The following is a 20,919-nucleotide window of genomic DNA, read 5'->3' as shown; positions in this document are numbered from 1 at the left end:
CCAATTTGTGAGCCAACCAATCTTTTACCTTATTCTAGGCTAACGTATCAATCAAATCACGATGTATTCAATTTTATTCTAAAAACACTATCTATAACCTATGTTATTCCAAATATTTGAACATGAGTATGCAAATATAAAAAAAAAAACCCTTTTAAATAAATAAAAAAACTTTAAGGAAAACTAAATTATGGTAAAATCCACCCTCAATGATTCAGGGTTTTTCACTTAAGCCCTTAACATTTTTTTGTTGTTGCAATTTCACTCGTAACATTTCAGAACTTTCAAATAAAACCAAAATTAACGGAAACTTTTAGTTAAATAAGGATAAACATTTTTTGCTCACATGGCATGACGCATCACCATTAATGTGATATTTTTATAATCTTTTTAAAAAATAGAAACTTTATTTTAATATTTTAATAATTTTTTTAAATGCATTAAAGGATTAAAAAACCCATTTTCTTTTTTCTTTATTGCCCTTTATAGTTTCTTTCCTTCTATTTTATTTTCTTTTGTTCTTCTTTCTTTTTCTTCAACACAAAAACCCTAGCCACCTTCCTTCAAGCCACGCTGTTGTAGCAGTCCCTGATCCGTTCACACTGTCGGTGTCCTTAATCTGTTCTGGCGTCTTCCTTCTCTCTCTCCCCTTATGTTTCTTTTTTTTTTTTTCGAAACCTCAGCATCGCCATAAACACAGTTGAGAGCCATCATCTCCGGCGTTTAAACTCTGATCGGGTACCACTAATTACTCTATTTTCTTCCTCTCGCGAATTTCAACGGTTTCGATCTTTGAGAATTCAGCACAATTAGTTCAAAATTTAACCTTTAAACCCGAACTATTCTCTTTTCGATCTCGTAGCTCTATCGTCGGATGGCAGCGGGTTTCCAATATGTTATCTACCGCATCATGGACTTGAGCTTCAACATCCGAATCGTCAAGAAAGTGACGAGATCTCCATGAATCAGACCTTGATCGAAAAAAGGTCTTCAAAACAGGGTCTTTCCTTTTTTAAAAAAAAAATTGTTTGATTGGTTATTGACTATTGACGTTTATTGTTGTTCATTGGCTTTGGATGGAGTTCGTTAAGGATTTGAAAGTGTATGATTTTTGGACTAAGCTATTTCCGGCGCGGTGGCCTGAACGGTGGCAATCGTATTTGAGAGAAGAGAAGGAAAAAAAAATTCTTTTTAGAAAATAAATTATTTTTCCGAAATCTTATTACTAATAAAATCGAAACAATCTCTGTTTACTTAAATAAAATTAGATTTTGTGGAATCATATTAAATATTTGAGGTTATATTTTGTACCTGGCTAAAAAATTGATCCATGTTTACTAACCATACATTGTCTAACCAAATTCAATTCTCTCTCTGGATATGTTTTTTTAAAAATTCGATTCATGTGGATTCTTCCCCCAACTAACAAAGAGATCTTGGTGGAATTGCCACGTATGAAATTAAGCACAATTTTACAAAGAAATAACCCATTTACCTCTCGAAAAGACATAGAAAACATGCTCAATATCATTTGATTGAATAGTTGATCCATCTCCGTGTTTGAAAAAACCTTCCACTTCAATTGGTATTTTTTCAAAAAAAAAAAATAACACATCATCAATGATGTGTCATGCTGCATAGAATAGTATGGTTGGTCGTTAGTTAACTGATGATTTCTGTCAATTTTGATTTTATTTGAAATTTTTTGCAACATTGTGGGTGAGGTTACAATAAAAAAATGTTAAGAGTTAAAATAAAAAAACCTAAAACATCGAGGATGCATTTTGTAGTTCCGCCAAAACTAAAATATCTCAACATTTTTTTTTTCATATTTTTTACATATAAAAAGATAAAAACACACTCAACGTAATATAATTTACTTTATAAAATTACGATATCATACTCAAACACCAATCCAAATATCATCAAAGCCGACAACCCCTACCTTATCTCCAAGCCACAAAATAATATAAAAAGATATATATACACACGTATATTTAAGTAATAATACATATACACAAATATCTTTTATGTTCGTTTTACAGTCTATATTCAAGTTCATGATTACCCGTTCTAACAATATCATTTTCAATATTCGAACTTGAGTATTCCTTTTAAGAATACAATGTACCTTACCAAGTGTGCTTTTATTTTGATAGAAAAAGAGTAATAGAGGAAATGAGACAAATCGAGGCAAAAGAAAAACGGGGTTGTTAGCAATGTTATTTGAACCGGTCTAATTTGCTTGTTGAATCGATTGGGTTACCAATGTCCAAAAGGTGTTTTTAAACTTATTAAATCAATAATTGATATGAACCTATTGATCCGGTTAAAAAATCGGTTGAATAAACAATCAAACCAATATTTTTTAAAATTTTAATAGTTTTTCAATTAAACTGATTAGATCAACAAATTAATAATTTGACCGATTCCATCTTCGATTTAATTTAAAAACCAATGTTTGTTAGCACAAAAGCTTTGACTCAAAGCAAAAAAATTGGACTCTCTCACCAAACGCGGCATTCAGTTTTGTTTGACTAAAAAAACAATTTATTATTATTTATATACTTATAAAAAAGGGGGAGGTTGAAAGGACCACCCTTTTGTTGACAAGTGGCACACCCATCAAGAAGCTCTCTATATATACACGTATATATTAATATTAATATTAGATAAATGATTAAATTTTAATTTTAGTACTTTTAATATGCTTAATTTTAAAATTTAATCTTTATTCTTTAATTTAAATATAATTTGGTAATTAAATTTTTATAATGTTATTATTTAGTCTAAATAGTTAAAATATTATGCAGTTATATAAAGTAATAGTTTTAAAGACTGACATGTGGCTTCCTTTTTTTTTTAGGTTTATATAGTCCTTATTATATTATAAAAAATGGTCAAATTTTAATTTTGGCCCCTAGGCTATGTTGAAACTTGAGATATAATTTTGACATAATTTGATCCATCAACTTTTATAATGTCATTAGTTAGTCTAAATAATTAACAAGTTTATTAGTAAAATAAGTCCTCGAGTTTTTTTTTTTAAATCAATAAGCACTTTCGAATTTTTTACGTCCAATTAAGCCATTAAACAAACAAAACTAACTAAATAGGCCATTTGACTGATGTTGATCATATTTAAAGACAACACTAACGTGGTTATTAACAGATGCCACGTCAGTGCCGATTGCTAACATGACAATGTTAGATCAATAAAAAGTAAAAGATAAATTATTTTTAAAATAAGTACACAATAAATATGGACACACATTTATTTAAATTTATTCTAGAATTATTAAAAAACATAAAGAATTTATAAATTTTTTATAAAATTTATAAAAATAATTTATTAAAAACCAAAAAATTAGAAAAAATCATAAAATTATTAGAAATTAATTAAAACCCATAAAAATAATTTCCTTATTTTGATTAAATTATTTAAGTAATATAACTTGTGCAAATGAAAATGAGGTAAAAATATAACAAAAAATTTGTTAATCTTGATTTTTGATATAAGTTGTTGATATCCATTTTCTAATTTGAAATATAAAAATAATAATTTTGTTTATAAATTTCATGAAATTTTATGATTTTAATTAATTTCTAGTTTTTTTAAATATTTTTATTTTTTATAATTCCTTAATGTATCTAGATACATAGGTGTCCAGATTCAAATGAACATGTGCAACAGTTTGTTTATATTCATTGTGTACTTATTTATTTAAATTTTGTGCTGAAATGACACTTCCACATCAGCATTCGATGCTGACATGGCATATATTAAATGGTCAACATCAATCAAATGGCCTACTTTGCTTGCTTTATTAGTTCAATGGCTCGATTGAGTACATAAAATTCGGAAGGGCTAAATTGATTTTTTAAAGTTCAATAGCTTATAATATCATTAAGCTTAGGTAATATTGTTAACCATTTCAATCAAAATGTTGACGTTAATTTTATTAAGAGCACTATTTCAATAGAAAAAAAATTATTTTATCATAACAAGTTCGAATGAGTGATTTTAAGAAAAATCTAATTAATATTTTTAACATTATTTTTATTATTATGTGACTATCAAGAGAATATAGTATTTTAATCTCAAAATATCACACCAAATAATTTAATAAAATAATTTTAACATCAGTAACAACTAAACCTCAATTTTAAATCTAAAAGTAAAAGGACTATATTCTTAAAAATAAAAGTAGGGACTAAATTCCAAACACAAAAAGTGTATAAGGACTTAGAGCATATTTTAACTTTTAAATTTTTACTCTATAGTTTAATCCAAATAAATAATTAATCTAATGTGAAACATGGACTAGATACTAATTTATATAATTTCATGATTAAAAGATCTAATTATTCTAAATTTCATATTTTTCTTTTACAAAATTAATAATTTTTTATTTATTTTGAAATTAAAGTATTGAAGAAAACTAAACATCCATTCGAGTCAAATTTGAAATTAAAATTAGAAATTAATCAAAATATTGAAATGAATCTCGACACTAGTGAGAGTCAAGGTCTAATGTCAAATTTATCGGTTGAAATTTTTTTCTTTGTCCCCTCCTCAATCCTAAAAAGATTCAATAGTTAAAATTTTATACTAAACTCGACACCCATAAATATCAATGTATTTTTAAAAAAATATTTCCATAAATAACTTATTTAGTTGGATAAATAATAAAAAATTTTGACCATTTGCAATTAAAAAACCCCTAAAACTAACAACTTTGAATTGTAATTAAAATCTCTATTTAGTACAAACTTTTTATTGTATAGGTTTTTGCCAAAAACTTAAGGATAAAATTGAATTATAATTTTTAAAGGACTAATTTGTAATTTTATCAATATATTAACTTACAGTTTCATGATTATTGAAGCAATCAAATTATAATTTTATCTTTTTGGAGTCGAGAGCAAAGCCCCTACCCGCTCATGGACCATTGTATGTCAAGCAAATGAATAAAATAACCATTTTTATAATACTCGAAGAAAAGAACAATTAATTTTAGGAGGTGAACTTAATCAAATGACGTGGCATTGATTTAAAATATGACATGAAATTTTTAATTATCTGGCCATGCTCACTTGACCCATTGCGGCTTAAAAAACATAAACCATTGCATTAAATTGGTTTTTTACCTTAATAATATAAAATAAATAAATAAATACCAGAATAGGATAAGGGATTAATATTCACGAAACTAGGTAAAGACAACAGAAAATAACTGATGTCGCTTAACTAATTGGCGGCACCGCTTTCCTCTTTAAAAAAAATATTTTTTTTAGGTATAGCCTGACCAATCAGCGACACTTGTATTTAAAATTCAAACTACAATTTTTTTATCAATATACGTATAAAAGAAAAAAATATTTTTTATTGTATTGCCGATGTGTCAGGTGACACTCTATTATTTTTAATAATTTTTTTAAAGTTGAAAAGAAACACTAATATATTAAAATTTTTCGGGTATCAGAACCCGAACTGAAGATGGGTGAAAAGGAAATAGAAAAAGATTGGACAGGTGTGAAAAAGGAAGGACTAATATACTAAATTATTAATGTACAATTTTTTTTTTTGTGAAAATTAATGCACAAAATTTAAATAAATATAAAACTTTAGCCTCATCAAAACACAGTTGCCGTGGATCTATTGCTTTATTTACACGTATTTATTATTGACCATAGATTTGTTTGACTGCCCATATAATTTTCGTTGAAAATCGCATCAACGGTTATTATTCACCGTATAATATGGAAACAAACCATGAAAGTAGCTACTTTCTTTCCTTTATTTTTTTAATATTTCAGTTTTTTTCAGCTTAAAAAAATATTTTATTAAAAATAATAAAGTGTAGTCTGACACATCGACAGCATCAAATTTTTTATATTTTTTTATGCTTATACTATTAAAAAAAATCGTATTTTAAGTTTTAAATACAAGTGTTGCCGATTGGTAAGGCTGCACCCAAAAGAATTAATTTTTTTCAAAGAGGAAAACGGTGCCGTCGATTGGTCAGACGACACCAGTTTTTTGCTGTTATATTTGTCTAATTTCGCTAATATTGATCCTATTATCCTACTTTAGTATTTATTTTATATTATTGATGTAAAAAACCCGCATTAAACTAGTGAATGAAATTCAAGTTTTTATAGCTACGGTGGGCTGGGTGAATATACCACATCGCTTAAAAATATCATATTATATATTAAATTAACACCACAAAATTAATAGTTTTTTTTTTTCAAATCTTACAAAATATCATTTTACAATTCTAAAAATATAAAGACTAAAATGTGATTTATACAATAGTACAAGGACTATCACAATACTTTTACCCAACTTTTCCCTATCCTACACCAAAATAGATTTTTTTTTTTCCCCAATGATTCCCCCATTCACCAACCTCTAAGTTTACCAACTTCCATATTTATTTATTTATTTATTTCCAGTTTCTTCTATTTGGCATAAATACCAACTCTCCATTTGCCTAACTTATAGAAGAAACTAATGACAAATTTGGTGGATCCCATCACCACCATCCTAGCCCCAAATTATATTCACCAAATTCTAGGTATGGGGTTTTATTTAATTTATAATCTAATAAAATTCTCGATATTGTTAGTAAATATTGAGATTTAAGGTCTTTGAGTATTCACGTTTAAGTTTTATAATGCATAATTGTTATATTTGAAGGGACCAAATTACAATTTCACCTTTTTGGGTTGAGAGTAAAGCCCCTATCTATTCGTAGGTCCTTGTATGTTGAACAAATGAATAAAATAACTATTTTTGTAATACTCAAAGAAAAGAATGATTAATTTTAGGAGGTGAACTTAATCAAATGACATGGCATTAGTCTATAATGCTCACTGACCCATTGCGGCTTAAAAAACATAAACCATTGCATTAAACTAGTGAATGAAATTCAAGTTTTTGAAGTTATGATAGGTCGGGTGAATATACCACGTCACTTAAAAATATCATATTTATTATATATTAAATTAACACTATAAAATTAATATTTTTTTCAATTATTACAAAATGATTATTTTGTTCGGTTTTTTCAACATATAAGTTCTCTTTACTAATTCTAAAAATATAAGGACTAAAATATAAAAGAAAATAATTACAAAGTTGGTGAATCCCATCACCACCACCTTCCTAGCCCCAATCATATTGACCAAAATCTAGGTATGGGGTTTTATTTAATTTATAATCTGATAAAACTCTCGATATTGTTGGTAAATATTGAGATTTAGGGTTTTTGAGCACTCACGTTTAAGTTTTATTATGCATATTTATCATATTTGAATTTTCAGATTTAATCGGGGGTAAAGTATAAAATTTTAATCAAATGAATTAGTGATATATTTTTATAATACAACCATGAAATTTATATATAAAAAATTATGAGTTATGTGTAGGAAATTAAAAAAAAAATTAACAATTTGTATGTAGTAAGCATCAGAGTAGCTAAAAGTATTCATAATTACTTCTCAACTCATGAATAGAAGGATAATACGTTTTAATCATACTTGAACCCACGTCCTCCTGCATTAGTAACAATATCTATATTAATCGAGCTAAAACTCAATCAAAAAAAATAAAAATAAATTTATGATAAATTAAAATAAATAGATTATTATTTTAAAAATTTTATAAAGTAATGATAAAATAAAGTAATAAAAAAAAGGAAGAAAGAGAAAAGTGACACAATAAATAATGGATTTTGACCTCATCACCAAGTCATCCATATTCATGCAATTTTAGGACTTCACCAACCCCCGACCGGGTTGGCGTGCGGTTCATCACAAAACCGTCGGTCCAACCGGTATATTCAACTTCCATATAAACCCCATTCCCCATTTCATCATCTTTCAACTCAAGTTCTCACCATTGGCAGACCAATTCAAAGTTCCACAAAAAACAGGTGAAAATCAGAGCAAAAAATAAAATCCCCAATTTTGCTGATCATTAGCAATGGCAACCAACACCACCCAAGAGCAACAATCTGCAGCTGGTAGGCACCAAGAAGTCGGCCATAAGAGCCTTTTGCAAAGCGATGCTCTTTACCAGGTATGAACCATTGAAGCACATCTTTAATAAAACCTGTTTGAATTTGTTGAAAATTTTAGTTTTTAATCGATGTTTCGAAATGGGCTTTTGATTTTATTGATGTTTTTTTTTACAGTATATATTGGAGACTAGTGTATATCCAAGGGAGCCTGAACCCATGAAAGAGCTCAGAGAGTTGACCGCTAAGCATCCATGGAACCTTATGACTACATCAGCTGATGAAGGTCAATTCTTGAACATGCTTCTTAAGCTGATCAATGCGAAGAATACCATGGAAATTGGGGTTTATACTGGTTATTCTTTGTTAGCCACCGCCCTCGCTTTACCCGATGATGGAAAGGTAAAATGATTAACGGTGTTTTATATATATTGTGGTTCACTCTTTGTATCGGTATTAATATTATTATTATTATTATTATTATTATTAGTGGGGGATATGAATTCAAGTGTATTAAAGTGCATTATCATTTTCCCATTTAAGGGGTTGAAGAGAGAGTACGAGTACTTCTAGTCATTGTATAAAAAAGTTATAGATTATTATCATATATATTGCCGATTGATTCTTAGCTCGATTTGCATCAGTATTATTGCTAGTGGAAGGAGATATGAATTCAAGTGCATTAAAGTGCATTATCCTCATATTTAAGAGTTGGGGAGGGATAAGTAGTTCTAGTCATTGTATAAAAAAGTTATAGATTATTATCATATATATTGTCAGTTGATTCTTAGCTTGATTTGCATCGGAATTATTGCTAGTGGAGGAAGGCATGAATTCAAGTACATTGATGTGCATTATCCTTAAAGATTGGGGAGAGGCTATGAGTAATTTTAGGTACTTATTTGGGCCATAAAGGTGACTTATACAACTCAGAAATCCGTAAGATAAATGTTGTCCGTAGTTATGTAACACTTTGATGAGAAATTTTAAAATTAATTGAGCGAGATTTTTATACATAATGATTGATTTAAAGAGATCTCTGATCGCAATGAAAACATACAACAATATATATCATTAAATGACTAAGGAAATTGAACTTGCAGATCTTGGCCATGGATATCAACAGAGAAAACTACGAGTTAGGATTGCCTGTAATCCAAAAAGCTGGCGTTGCACACAAAATTGAATTCAAAGAAGGCCCTGCCATGCCTGTTCTTGATAAATTGGTGGAAGATGTAAGCTTTTTTTTTTTTTCAAAGCAACGCACTCCCCCTGTTTGTTTTTATTCCTCAATGAGAATTTTTTTGAGGATTGAAATCGAAAATTTTGGTGCAGGAAAAGAATCATGGGTCGTATGATTTCATCTTTGTGGATGCTGATAAAGACAACTACCTCAACTACCACAAGAGGCTGATAGAGTTGGTGAAGGTTGGTGGTTTGATTGGCTACGACAACACACTGTGGAATGGGTCGGTGGTGGCACCGCCCGATGCTCCACTTAGGAAGTACGTTAGGTACTACAGAGACTTCGTTTTGGAACTCAACAAGGCTCTTGCTGTTGACCCCAGGATTGAGATTTGCATGCTCCCTGTTGGTGATGGAATCACCCTTTGCCGCCGTGTCAAATGAACCACCACCACCACTACCGCCGCCACAGCCGCTTCTACCACCCAAGATTGACAAACTTATAAGTACTTCAAAATTTCATAAATTTTTTTTTGTGCAATTTCAAATATGGTGTAAATTTAATTTGGTATTTATAAAAGCAAAGCAATGCCCATCTACCATTATCAAATTATGTTACATTCTAAACCAGGTAATGTCTTACGATTTAGATCAGAAGCTATTTTTAACAAAATGAGTATCATTTTCATAAATAGCACATTTAGGTGTACCTTATTGGTGTCTAAGTAAAATTAAAGACTAATACATAATAATTAAAAATAAATATCGGGTCTAATTCTTTGATTAGTCCCTGTATTTTCCTCGGTACCATATTAAAAGAAACCAATCAAATCAATCCAAATTTTAAAAATTTAAAATTATTTTAACTTAGGGCTATTTTTATTTTATGAATGAGGCAAGTCACCATTTTGGATTCAAAGTTATTTCGGGTCTCATTCATTTTGAAATTGGATCATTTAATGTCCAAGTAATTTTTGAATCTAGATTATTGACATTTTATGATAAAATTTATTAATTCGAGTTAATCAAATTGAGTCAGAATTGACTGAGTACCAACAAGCCATTTAATGCGATATATTAACATTATTTGTATCAATTCTACTAAATGTACATATCGCAAACCATCATTAATTAAACCAATTTACTTACAAGTAACTAAAAACCATTCTAATTGATCACCTAATTTCATAATTTTTTGCATTGAAAATAAAAAAAATTGCAAATTGGGCACTGAAGTTAACAACTATTTTCATTTTAGTCACTCACCTTTAATAAATTTTTATTTTGACCACTTTTCGTTAAAAGTAAAAGACCGAAAATAATGAAAATTTATTGAAGTTGGGTGACTATAATGAGTGTACAATATCATTGAATTAATAGGGTGACCAAAATAAAAATAAAAAACTTATTAAAGTTGTGTGACTAAAATAAAACCGATTGTTAACAATAGTGTCTAATTAGCAAATTTATAATTTTTGGTGCCCAGAATGAGAATTTGGGTGACCATGTAATTTACCTTTCTAAATAATATTATACTAAAAAACCATGAATAAGCATCAAAGCACAACTAAAACATGCAATAACAATATCCAGTTTTGTAAATGAATAGTCAAATTTGTTCAACAGTAACTCTTTTGGAACCTTGCCCTAGTATCATAGGTCGCGGTTTAAAGCCCGTGATTAAAGCACACAAAATTGCCCAATGAAGGCAATGATCAAATGAGACTTATTTAATCCACTTGAACTGACCCAATTCGTGAAAGATATGGAGAAGTCCATCTACTTGAAGTTTTGATAGCCTAGTGAAGCACTCCAATAAAACTAGAGTTACCATGGGTGAATATTTGTAATCTTAAAGGATCTTGTAAAGTGTTTAAATCCCTTAGGATTCTCAACCTTGTAGTTAGGCTTAATCTCGACCGTCAATATAATTTAAATTGTACTGTTGAATTTGGGTGAGCTCAACTGTAAATAAAGGTATTTCCCCTCATTTGTAATCACTTAAATGCTTGATTTGTTTAGTTTTTGTCTAAGGTTGCGTGATCTACAATACTAAAGTTTTAGCCCCATGACACTAACACCTCTTTTGCCAAATTTCCTGGACTCACACCTTCTCAAACCAACCACCAACAAAGTCTTATTGCACCTAACCAATATATCATTAATCTCCTTCTTGCTTTGCTCGTCAACATACTTCTGATAGAAAGCATAGATCTGTGAACTGTAACCTTTGCTTTTAATTCGAATCCTCATGTCGACGTCGACGAAACGGTGACGATCAAGGAGGAGGATCAATTTGATGGCCTTGAACGAAGAATCTCTGGTTTGACAAGCTTGATGGGACAACCGTTGATTTTGATAAGACCACGGCCTCTCTTACAACAGGTTATACTACCGTTGTTGTCTTGCGGTTGAAGCATTGTACGGACTCAATTAGTGCTCTTTTCACCATTGATTTTAGGGTTTTATGGAAAGGAAGAAGTTTGAGGAACTCAGAGTTGACATCGATACAAAAGTGAAAACCTTAATATTATATCTCCTTATTACTGGGTTAGGGTTTTTTTAGAACAAAGACAATACGTTTAATAATCTAATGATGACAAGTCCAATTTTAGAGATTGTTTGGGCGAGTCTTGAAATCCAAATACTAGTACAAGTATAATAACTCGTGCTAATTTTTGATTTATTGTTTACTTTGACTCGTTGAATTTCTAAGAGTATAAGTATTATGCAAGTATTGTACTAAGGGTCAGATTACATTTTTCCCCTCTACTTAGAAAATAGGCAAATTAGTCCTTGTATGAAGAGTAAATTGATCATTTCTATTAAATTTTTTTTTCCATTTGTACTGTTAAAAATTACCATTGTTAATAAAATAATCAGACAATAATATGTGACATACGCTTTTTACCTCATGTTGATTTACAAGGGTAAGTTTTTAACACTAAAACTAGATGAAACTTTTAATAAAATGACCAATTTATTTTTTTAGTAGAAAAGCTAAAATACAATCCAAAATTCAATATAATATAAAGATTTAAGAGATTATTTATAGTGATTTTCTCAGTGAATTTACAATAATATTATAAAATTGATATAATAAATCGATTGAATTAAAAATAAAAAATCAACTTATAAGGAAAAAGTAGATATAGTTTTTTAAACCGATGAAAAACCCAAAACAAATTCTTTATTTTAATTTTAAAATTATTTATTTTTACAAATTTTAATTAATTTTTAAAAGTGATTCAACCATTGAATTTAAATCAATTGAGTGAACCATTTAATACAATATTCATAATATTAATAATTATTAATACTGTAATAATATTATAACATAAAAGAAAAAAAATTAAACACAGTACATTGAAAATAAACATCAATTTAAAGCGGCCCACACTTTTTAACTCTTAAAAGTTATTTACATTTTTAATATATATTTGTAATATTTATATTTTAATAAATTATATACCCTTAATAAATACAAATAATCTTAAACTTAGCTCAAGCTTGATTGCGTATGAGCTTAGTTGAGTTCGAGTTAGAACTTGAATACTAAAACTGATAAATAAACTTAAAAGTAGGTTTGATTGGACGGTAGGGTACAATTCGATAAGTTTAACTTACTTTTTATCTTGCGCTATAATAAGACTATAATATTTAATCTCACCGCCATCATTATTTTTTCACTAAACACAAATAAACACTCTGCCTATCCAATCCCATCCTTTAACTATTATAGATCCTTTCCTTATTTATTTTTTATCTAAATTCCAATGATTTTTAATTCAATTTATCTTATTTCAATGATGAGGGAAAGAAGCTTAACTGAAGTTGCAAAGACTGTAGCTAGCACTATCCACAAAGTAAATCCCTAATTGCATTAGGGAATGATACTCATGTAAATCATCTTCGTGGAATAGCCAATGAAATAAAGAAACCACAAAAATCATTGGATAACACATTATAGATTCAAGCACCGAGTCTAAATTAAGATTAATACAACACAAACATTCAAAATTCTGACAACAGGAACAGTTAATTAATCAAAACCAACATCATATCCATATCAAATCTTGAAAAAAAAAAGGTACAAAAACACAGATTTCTGAAAACAAACCGTGAAATTTCTTCAACGGTAACTCTTCTGGAACCTTGCCCTAGCACCTCTCCCACCGAACTTCTTCGGTTCGCACCTCCTCGGATCAGCCACCAGCAAAGTCCTATCGTACCTGACCAAAATATCCTTAATCTCCTTCTTGCTTTGCTCGTCAACGTACTTCTGGTAAAAAGCAACAAGGGCTTTGGCAATGCTTTGACGGATAGCGTAGATCTGAGATGTGTGACCTCCCCCTTTGACTCGAATCCTCATGTCGACGCCGGCGAAACGTTGGCGACCGAGAAGAAGGATAGGCTCCACGGCCTTGAAACGGAGGATCTCCGGCTCAACTAACTCGATGGGACAACCGTTGATCTTGATCAGACCACGGCCTCTCTTGCAATAGGTTACGGCGACCGCTGTCTTCTTCCGACCGAAACATTGTACGGACTCGATTGGAGCTCTTTCCGCCATTTTGTTCTCTCTAGGGTTTTTGCGGAAACGAGGCGTTTACTCTTTGCTGAAAACTGAAGACCTTCAGACAAGAAAATGTGCGGCGTTAGTTATTAAATGTTAATACTAGGGTTTGGTTTAGGGTTTTTTTCTTTTAAAATAAAGCATGAAACGCTGCGTTTTGGGAATAAAATTGTGTTGAAGCCTTTTATGGGCCGATTCATTTTAGGAGATTCAGCCTGGGCCTGACAAAAAATTCCTAAAAAGAGGGTTAGATATGCATTGATAAAAGTATTATGGAGGTTCCGTATTTAGAGTTATATTATATTTTTTATTTTTATTTAAAATAGATAAATTATCTTTATATGTTAGATAAAAAATAAAATGGTCTTCCTATTAAAAATTTATCTATTTCTACGTTAACGAATATGATAGTAGTGAAACAAATATATAAAAATATAAATTATTTGGATAAACCTATAAATAAGGGAAGTATTAAAATTATATAATATTTTATTATTTGATTTAACAAAATATAATTGAGTAAGAATTAAAAACAATTTATTTGATTGACGGTAAATATTTGAAATTCAACGACTTTTACATTGACATCCTCAACCAGGTATCTTCTCATGACTTTATTTTTGTCGCTCTTAAGTAGCTCCCTTTCTCTATCTTTAAGTTAATTTCGAGCTTAGAATATTTTTTTTTGTTTAATTTATTTAGGATTCAATCATTTTCGAGTTTGGATATTTCAACTTGGATGATTCACTTAAAGCTAAGATCATTTTGAATTACTTTTATTCCAGTGATCTCGAGTTTTGGTTCTTCTTAGTTCAAACAAATTTGAATTCAAGTTGAATGTGTTTGGGTTGTTAATGGCTATGGTAATAGTTAAAGCAAAGATAAAAGGCCTTTTTATCAAAATAACCCTTTAATTTTAATTAACTATCAAAATGATCCACTTTTTTAATTAAACACCAAAATAACCTAAAATTTACAGTAAAAGTTGGTGGAGACAAATTATTTGGCGCCACCAACTTACCACGTCAGCAGGGAGTGTAAAAAATTAATTTTTTAGTGGAGCCATGTAAAATGGCGCCACTTGTATAAATATTAAGGAAATACTGAAATTTTTAAAAATATGAAAAGACTTCAAAAAAATTAACCATTTTTCTGGTGGTGTCAAATTAAATGGCGCCACCAGATCTGCCATGTCAGTCGCTTTCTCTTTTTTTTTTACTTTTTTACTTTTTTATTTTACTTTTGTCTTTTCTCTTTATTTTATTTTATATATTATTATTAAATTTAAAATTTTGAAATATATATTTGAAATATTTTATTAATATATATTTTGAATTTACTTTTAAAATTTTAAATATGATTTTTAATATTTAAATATTTTAAACTTTCAAATTTATTATTAGTTTTATAATAATTTAAATATTATTTAATTTGTTTTATAATATTTAAATTATAATTTTTAAAGATATTCAAACCATTTTTAAATTCTATTTAAAAGTTAATAATAATATTTTATTTTAAAAGTGAAATTTAAATTAATAAAAAATTAAAAATATTTTCATTTTCTAAAAATACTTTAAATTTTAGTTTTTATTATCTTTTGTCTTTTTCTTTAATTTTTTTCTTTTTTAAGTTTTATATTTTTCTTGTTTTATTTTGTTTATTTATTTATTTATTTTTGTTATTAATTTTAAAAATTTAAAATGTATATTTGAAATGTTTTATAAGATATATATTTTAAAATTTTAAATATTACTTTAAATTATTTTTAAAATTTTGAATATTATTTTTAAACATTAAATTAATATATTAAAAAATATAAAAAGTACACTATAAAGTGATGGAGCCATTCTAAATGGCTCCACCAAATAAAATATTAATTTTATAATTTTAAATTTAATTTAAAAACGTTTGAATATCTTTAAAATTAATTTTAAAATTAATAATTTATAAAAATTATATTTAAAATTTAAAAATATTTAAAATATAAATTTAAAATATTATAAAACAAATAATAAATTTGAAATGTCATATCTTTAAAAATAATATATTTAAATAATTTAAAAATCATTATTAAAAATTATAAAACAAATTAAAATATACATTTAAAATATTATAAAACTAATAATAAATATGAAAAGTCATATATTTAAAATATTTTAATGTTTTATATTATTAAAATATATTTAATATTTAAAAATAATATTTAAATTTTAAAAATGATTTAAAAATAATATTTAAAATTTAGAAAAATAATTTCAAATATATATATTTAAAATTTAAAAATATATATTATAAAACATTTCAAATATACATTTCAAGTTTTTAAAATTAATAATAATAAAATAAATAAATAAATAAATAAAGATAAAGAAAAATAAAAAATGTCAGAGAAATAACAAAATTAATTATAAAACATTTCAAATATACATTTTAAATTTTTAAAATTAATAGCAATAAATAAATAAATAAATAAACAAAATAAAACAAGAAAAATATGAAACTTACAAAAGAAAAAATTTAAAGAAAAGACAAAAGATAATAAAAAGTAAAATTTACAGTATTTTTAAAAATAAAAAATATTTTTTAATTTTTAATAATTCAAATTTTACTTTTAAAATAAAATATTATTTGTAACTTTTAAATTCAGTTTGAATATTTTTAAAATTATAATTTAAAATATTATAAAACAAATTAAATAATATTTAAATTATTATAAAACTAATAATAAATTTGAAAGTTTAAAATATTTAAATATTTAAAAATAATATTTAAAATTTTAAAATTAAATTTAAAATATATATTAATAAAATATTTCAAATATATTTCAAAATTTTAAAGTTAATAATAATAAATAAATAAAATAAAATAAAGAGAAAAGACAAAAGTAAAATAAAAAGTAAAAAAAAAAAAAAAGAAAGTGACTGACATCACAGATTTGGTGGCGCCATTTAATTTGGTTCCACCGGAAAAAGGTTAATTTTTTTGAAGTCCTTTCATATTTTCAAAAATTTTAGTATTTTCTTAGTATTTATACAAGTGGCGTCATTCTACATAGCTCTACCAAAAAATTAATTTTTATACTTCTTATTGATGTGGCAAGTTGGTGGCACCAAATAATTTAGCTCCACTAACTTTTACTATAAATTTTAAGTCATTTTAATGTTTAATTAAAAAAATAAATTATTTTAATACTTAATTAAAATTAAAGCGTTATTTTGATAAAAAAATCTAGGCCTTGGTTTAATTGGAATGGTAGAGTTAGTTGGAGGATTAGTTGGCGGAGTTGGCTGAAATGATGGGAGCATACTAAAAAGTCATATTGTTCACGTTTACCACACCAATTACTGATGCGTGGGATCAACAAAAAGAGGTATGGTGAAAGACCCTCTACTACATATTTTTACTAAAATTTTATGATAATTTTACATTTTATTTAATTCAATTTAATTTTAGAACTAACAATTAAACTTTATAATTTAATTTTTTAATCTAAACATTTAAAAATTTATTTTTAAATTGTCAGTTGTAGCATAAGAAAATATTGTATGAAATTATAATTTTAGGTCATCTTTATTTATTTTTAATGGAAGAATAATAAATTATATTTTTTATTATTGTTTTTAGTATTTTTAATTAAATTTAAGTTTTGTTTAAAAAATTTAATTTATTATTCCCGATTAAATTGGAATCAGAACAATCTTTTCAGCTTGTGGTACATGATGGTGCCCTTAACTTTGAAATCTTTACTTTTCCAACTTCAAGACGTAATGGCTTACGTTTTCCATAGATAAATCACAAGGATTACCACTAACACCATTTTCAACGACATTGATCCTCGAGTTCTTCAACTTTGACCTGTCAGTCCATTTTCATGGCTACATTACCAACAAAAGTTTTACTTTCAAAAAACCCAACACACCACAGTCTTTTTACCATTTCACTCCAAAAAAATCTTCACCACCATGACTCAACAGCTTCATATCTTCTTCTTCCCTATCATGGCTCACGGCCATACTATCCCTTTCATCGATTTAGCCATCCTCTTCGCCACCAAAGGCGTTAAATCAACCATTATTGCCACCCCATCTAACGCACCCCATATTAAAAAAGTAACCCACAAAGCCAATAAACTCGGGTACCAAATCGACACCCTTGTCATCAAATTCCCCGCCGTCGAAGCTGGATTGCCCGACGGATGTGATGATATAGACAAAGTTCCGTCACTGGACATGATGCCTAAGTTCTTCTTAGCTGCTGAAATGCTTAAACAACCTCTTTCTGATCTCCTTAAACAACACTGTCCTCATTGTCTCGTTGCCGACACGTTCTTTCCATGGACGACTGAAGTTGCTGCTATGTTCAAGATTCCGAGGATTGTTTTTCATGGGACCTGTGTTTTTTCCTTATCCGCCACGGAACATGTTCGGTTGTACCAGCCTCATAAAAGTAAAGAAACCTTTACGATTCCGAACTTTCCCGGCGACGACATAAAGATGACGACCGCTGGATTACAAGATTACATTAAACAAGAAACATGGCAGACGAAGTTGTTCAACGATAGTAAAGAAACTGAATCGAAATGCTTTGGGGTCATCGTTAATAGCTTTTACGAGCTTGAATCTGTTTACGCCGATCATTACACTGATTTTTTGGGACGAAGGGCGTGGCATGTTGGTCCTTTATCGTTATCAACTAAAGGGATTATTAATAAAGCCGAAAGAGGGAAACAATCATCCATTGAAGAACACGAGTGTTTAAAATGGTTACAATCAAAGGATCGAAATTCAGTCGTTTATGTATGTTTCGGCAGTAGAACAAACTTCGATGATTCACAACTCATGGAAATAGCAAAAGGGCTTGAAGCTTCGGGTCAACAGTTTGTTTGGGTAGTGAGAAAAGAGAAGGAAAGTAATGATGAAAAAGGAAAAGAAAATTGGTTGCTTGAATTTGAGAAGAGAATGGAAGGGAAAGGATTGGTTATAAGAGGATGGGCACCCCAAGTTTTGATTCTTGAAAACGAAGTCATTGGTGGGTTTGTCACACACTGTGGGTGGAACTCCATTCTCGAATCGGTGACCGCCGGCGTGCCTGTAATTACTTGGCCGGTGGCTGCCGAGCAGTTTTATAATGAGAAGCTGTTGATTGAGGTATTGAAGATTGGAGTTAGTGTTGGTGCTCGGAAATGGAAGAGACTTACTGGGGATTTCGTGAAGAGTGAAGCGATAGAGAAGGCCGTGAAGGAGATAATGGTGGGGGAGAAAGCCATGGAAATGAGAAATAGAACTAAGAAATTTGCAGATATGGCGAAGAAGGCTGTTGAAGATGGTGGTTCGTCGGAATCTCATTTGAATGCTTTGATCGGTGAACTAAGCTCCATCGCCATGAAAACATGCAAATAATGGTGATTTCTTTTTTGAGTTTTGCGAAATTTTTTTTTATAGTATTTATATATTGGAATAAATTATATTAGAATATTTTTAAAAATATACTTTTTAAGTGTTATATATATATTCATTATTTAATAAGTTTTCAATTGTAAAAGTTTTTGTCTATTTTTATCGCACGTTTTTAGTATTGCTTATGCATGTAATTTTTCTTTTGCAAGTGATTTTAAGGATAGTTTTATTATCGTCCTCTCTAGTTTGGCGAAGACTTAATTATTTTGTCGATTTTTACTCGCCGCTTTAGACTATCCAAAGCTGATTTTCTTATCATATTAAGTGCTTGCAATTACTCTAAATATGTCGTGTATGAGTTGTGACAAAACTAATTATCAATATGTCATAAAGTTCTAATTGATGCTAAGGTTAAAATTTTGTTATATTGATGGAGCTTATCATTCACTATTTACAACGAATATTATTATTTTTTCCATAAATTGTATGACTTCTATTAATTGGATAAATTAATGAATTTAACTTTCAAAAAAATATGCCTTTTAAAAGATAAATGACAAATTAATTCAAATTTTTATTAAAAATAAGTTTAAAACCTTATAAAAATAAAATTAAAAACCCTTTCAAAATAATTTGAAAGTCAAATCAGTGAAAATTGCAAACAAATGCATTTAAAATAAAGGTAAACTATAAAATAATTATTTTATTTATCTTATATTATATTTCAATCACTTATATTTGAAATCTTACGTTTTAGTCACTTATATTATTATTTTGTTATAAAGTGGCACTCTACCGTTAAGCTCTATTACCTCTCTAATAGTAGTCCTATATGACAATTCAAATTAAATTTATTTAATTAAAAACTTATTTTGGTCTCAACAACTAGGCATTCATGTTGGAATTTAAAATTCATTTAGATTGTCACGTAGGACTGTCGTTAGGGAGGTAAGGAATTTAACAATAGAGTGACCACTTCGTAACAAAATGATAAAGTAAGTGATTAAAACATAACATTTCAAATATAAGTGACTAAAATATAATATGAAACAAACAAAAGTGACTATTTTTACCGTTTACCTTTTAAAAAATTCCCCCAAAAAAGAATATATATTAATTTATCTAATTAATAATTAAATCAATCATAATGGGCCCTTGCTCCAGCTCATCTTTTGATGTCCTTATCTTAAGGTAATCAATTCAGATTTCAGAATTCTAGCACAAGCTGATTCCATTGTTGTTGCAAGCAAAGGTCTAATTTTCCCTCAGGTCCCTATACATTTCAGCCATTGGAAATTTAGTCCTGTTACTTTTAGTTCCAAAAATTTAATCCAATTAAGGTCCAGTTGATAACACTGGTAAATGATTTATGTTAAATGTGAATAAGTGGTATCAGTTTAGCTTTTAGTTTTTAAATCAGACATTTGAGTATTAAAATGCTATGGTTTCAAATTTAATGGAAGTTAAATATTAATGTTTTAATTTTCAAACCATACAAGTAAATGAACTAAATTGTTATAATTAAAAACGGAATGACTAAATTTCAAAAGTTCAAATAATATAAGGACTGGAAGTAAAATTAAGAAGCAAAAAACAAAGGTTGTATTTGCAATAATCCATTAACTTCATTGTACTTGTAATCAATTTTGGTCTTAGCCCCAAATAGTAAATATGTTTTAATCTGAAATTATATATTAGTATGATGGTAAAATTGTATTTTAACTTCCAAAAA

General features: G+C 28.1%; 3 protein-coding genes, 1 long non-coding RNA gene and 1 pseudogene across 4 annotated transcripts; 3 read left to right on the top strand and 2 right to left on the bottom strand.

The window, feature by feature from the left end:
• Positions 1–354: 354 nt before the first annotated feature.
• On the top strand, positions 355–1,301 carry LOC128291813 (uncharacterized). The gene is made up of 2 exons (XR_008281738.1): positions 355–738; positions 863–1,301. It is a non-coding gene; the product is annotated as an uncharacterized LOC128291813 (long non-coding RNA).
• Positions 1,302–7,766: 6,465 nt separating this feature from the next.
• On the top strand, positions 7,767–9,822 carry LOC108457879 (caffeoyl-CoA O-methyltransferase 5). The gene is made up of 4 exons (XM_017757072.2): positions 7,767–8,089; positions 8,205–8,429; positions 9,131–9,262; positions 9,363–9,822. The coding sequence occupies exons 1-4, from the start codon at positions 7,994–7,996 to the stop codon at positions 9,654–9,656; spliced, it is 747 nt and encodes a 248-aa protein (XP_017612561.1). The 5' UTR covers positions 7,767–7,993; the 3' UTR covers positions 9,657–9,822.
• A 1,009-nt stretch (positions 9,823–10,831) lies between these two features.
• On the bottom strand, positions 10,832–11,664 carry LOC108458559 (40S ribosomal protein S16-like; annotated as a pseudogene).
• A 1,512-nt stretch (positions 11,665–13,176) lies between these two features.
• On the bottom strand, positions 13,177–13,909 carry LOC108458240 (40S ribosomal protein S16-like). Its single transcript, XM_017757554.2, has one exon. The coding sequence runs from the start codon at positions 13,783–13,785 to the stop codon at positions 13,345–13,347; it is 441 nt and encodes a 146-aa protein (XP_017613043.1). The 5' UTR covers positions 13,786–13,909; the 3' UTR covers positions 13,177–13,344.
• Positions 13,910–17,593: 3,684 nt separating this feature from the next.
• Positions 17,594–19,316, top strand: LOC108458552 (scopoletin glucosyltransferase-like). The gene has a single exon (XM_017757970.2). It carries the CDS (start codon positions 17,754–17,756, stop codon positions 19,188–19,190), a length of 1,437 nt encoding a protein of 478 aa, XP_017613459.1. The 5' UTR covers positions 17,594–17,753; the 3' UTR covers positions 19,191–19,316.
• The last annotated feature ends 1,603 nt before the right edge of the window (positions 19,317–20,919 follow it).

This window comes from Gossypium arboreum, chromosome 4 (genome assembly GCF_025698485.1).
Source record: "Gossypium arboreum isolate Shixiya-1 chromosome 4, ASM2569848v2, whole genome shotgun sequence".
NCBI lineage: Eukaryota > Viridiplantae > Streptophyta > Magnoliopsida > Malvales > Malvaceae > Gossypium > Gossypium arboreum.
The sequence above is the reverse complement of the archived record's forward strand: the minus strand, read 5'-3'. Positions and strand labels throughout refer to the sequence as shown.

What these genes read in the sequence shown, in the direction of transcription:
- LOC108457879 (XM_017757072.2), top strand. Translation starts at nt 7,994, where the DNA reads ATGGCAACCAACACCACCCAAGAGCAACAATCTGCAGCTGGTAGGCAC. An exon ending in AAAGCGATGCTCTTTACCAG is followed by an intron (nt 8,090 to 8,204) that starts GTATGAACCATT and finishes TTTTTTTTACAG; the next exon opens with TATATATTGGAGACTAGTGT. An exon ending in CTTTACCCGATGATGGAAAG is followed by an intron (nt 8,430 to 9,130) that starts GTAAAATGATTA and finishes TTGAACTTGCAG; the next exon opens with ATCTTGGCCATGGATATCAA.
- LOC108458552 (XM_017757970.2), top strand. Translation starts at nt 17,754, where the DNA reads ATGACTCAACAGCTTCATATCTTCTTCTTCCCTATCATGGCTCACGGC.
- LOC108458240 (XM_017757554.2), bottom strand. Translation starts at nt 13,785, where the DNA reads ATGGCGGAAAGAGCTCCAATCGAGTCCGTACAATGTTTCGGTCGGAAG.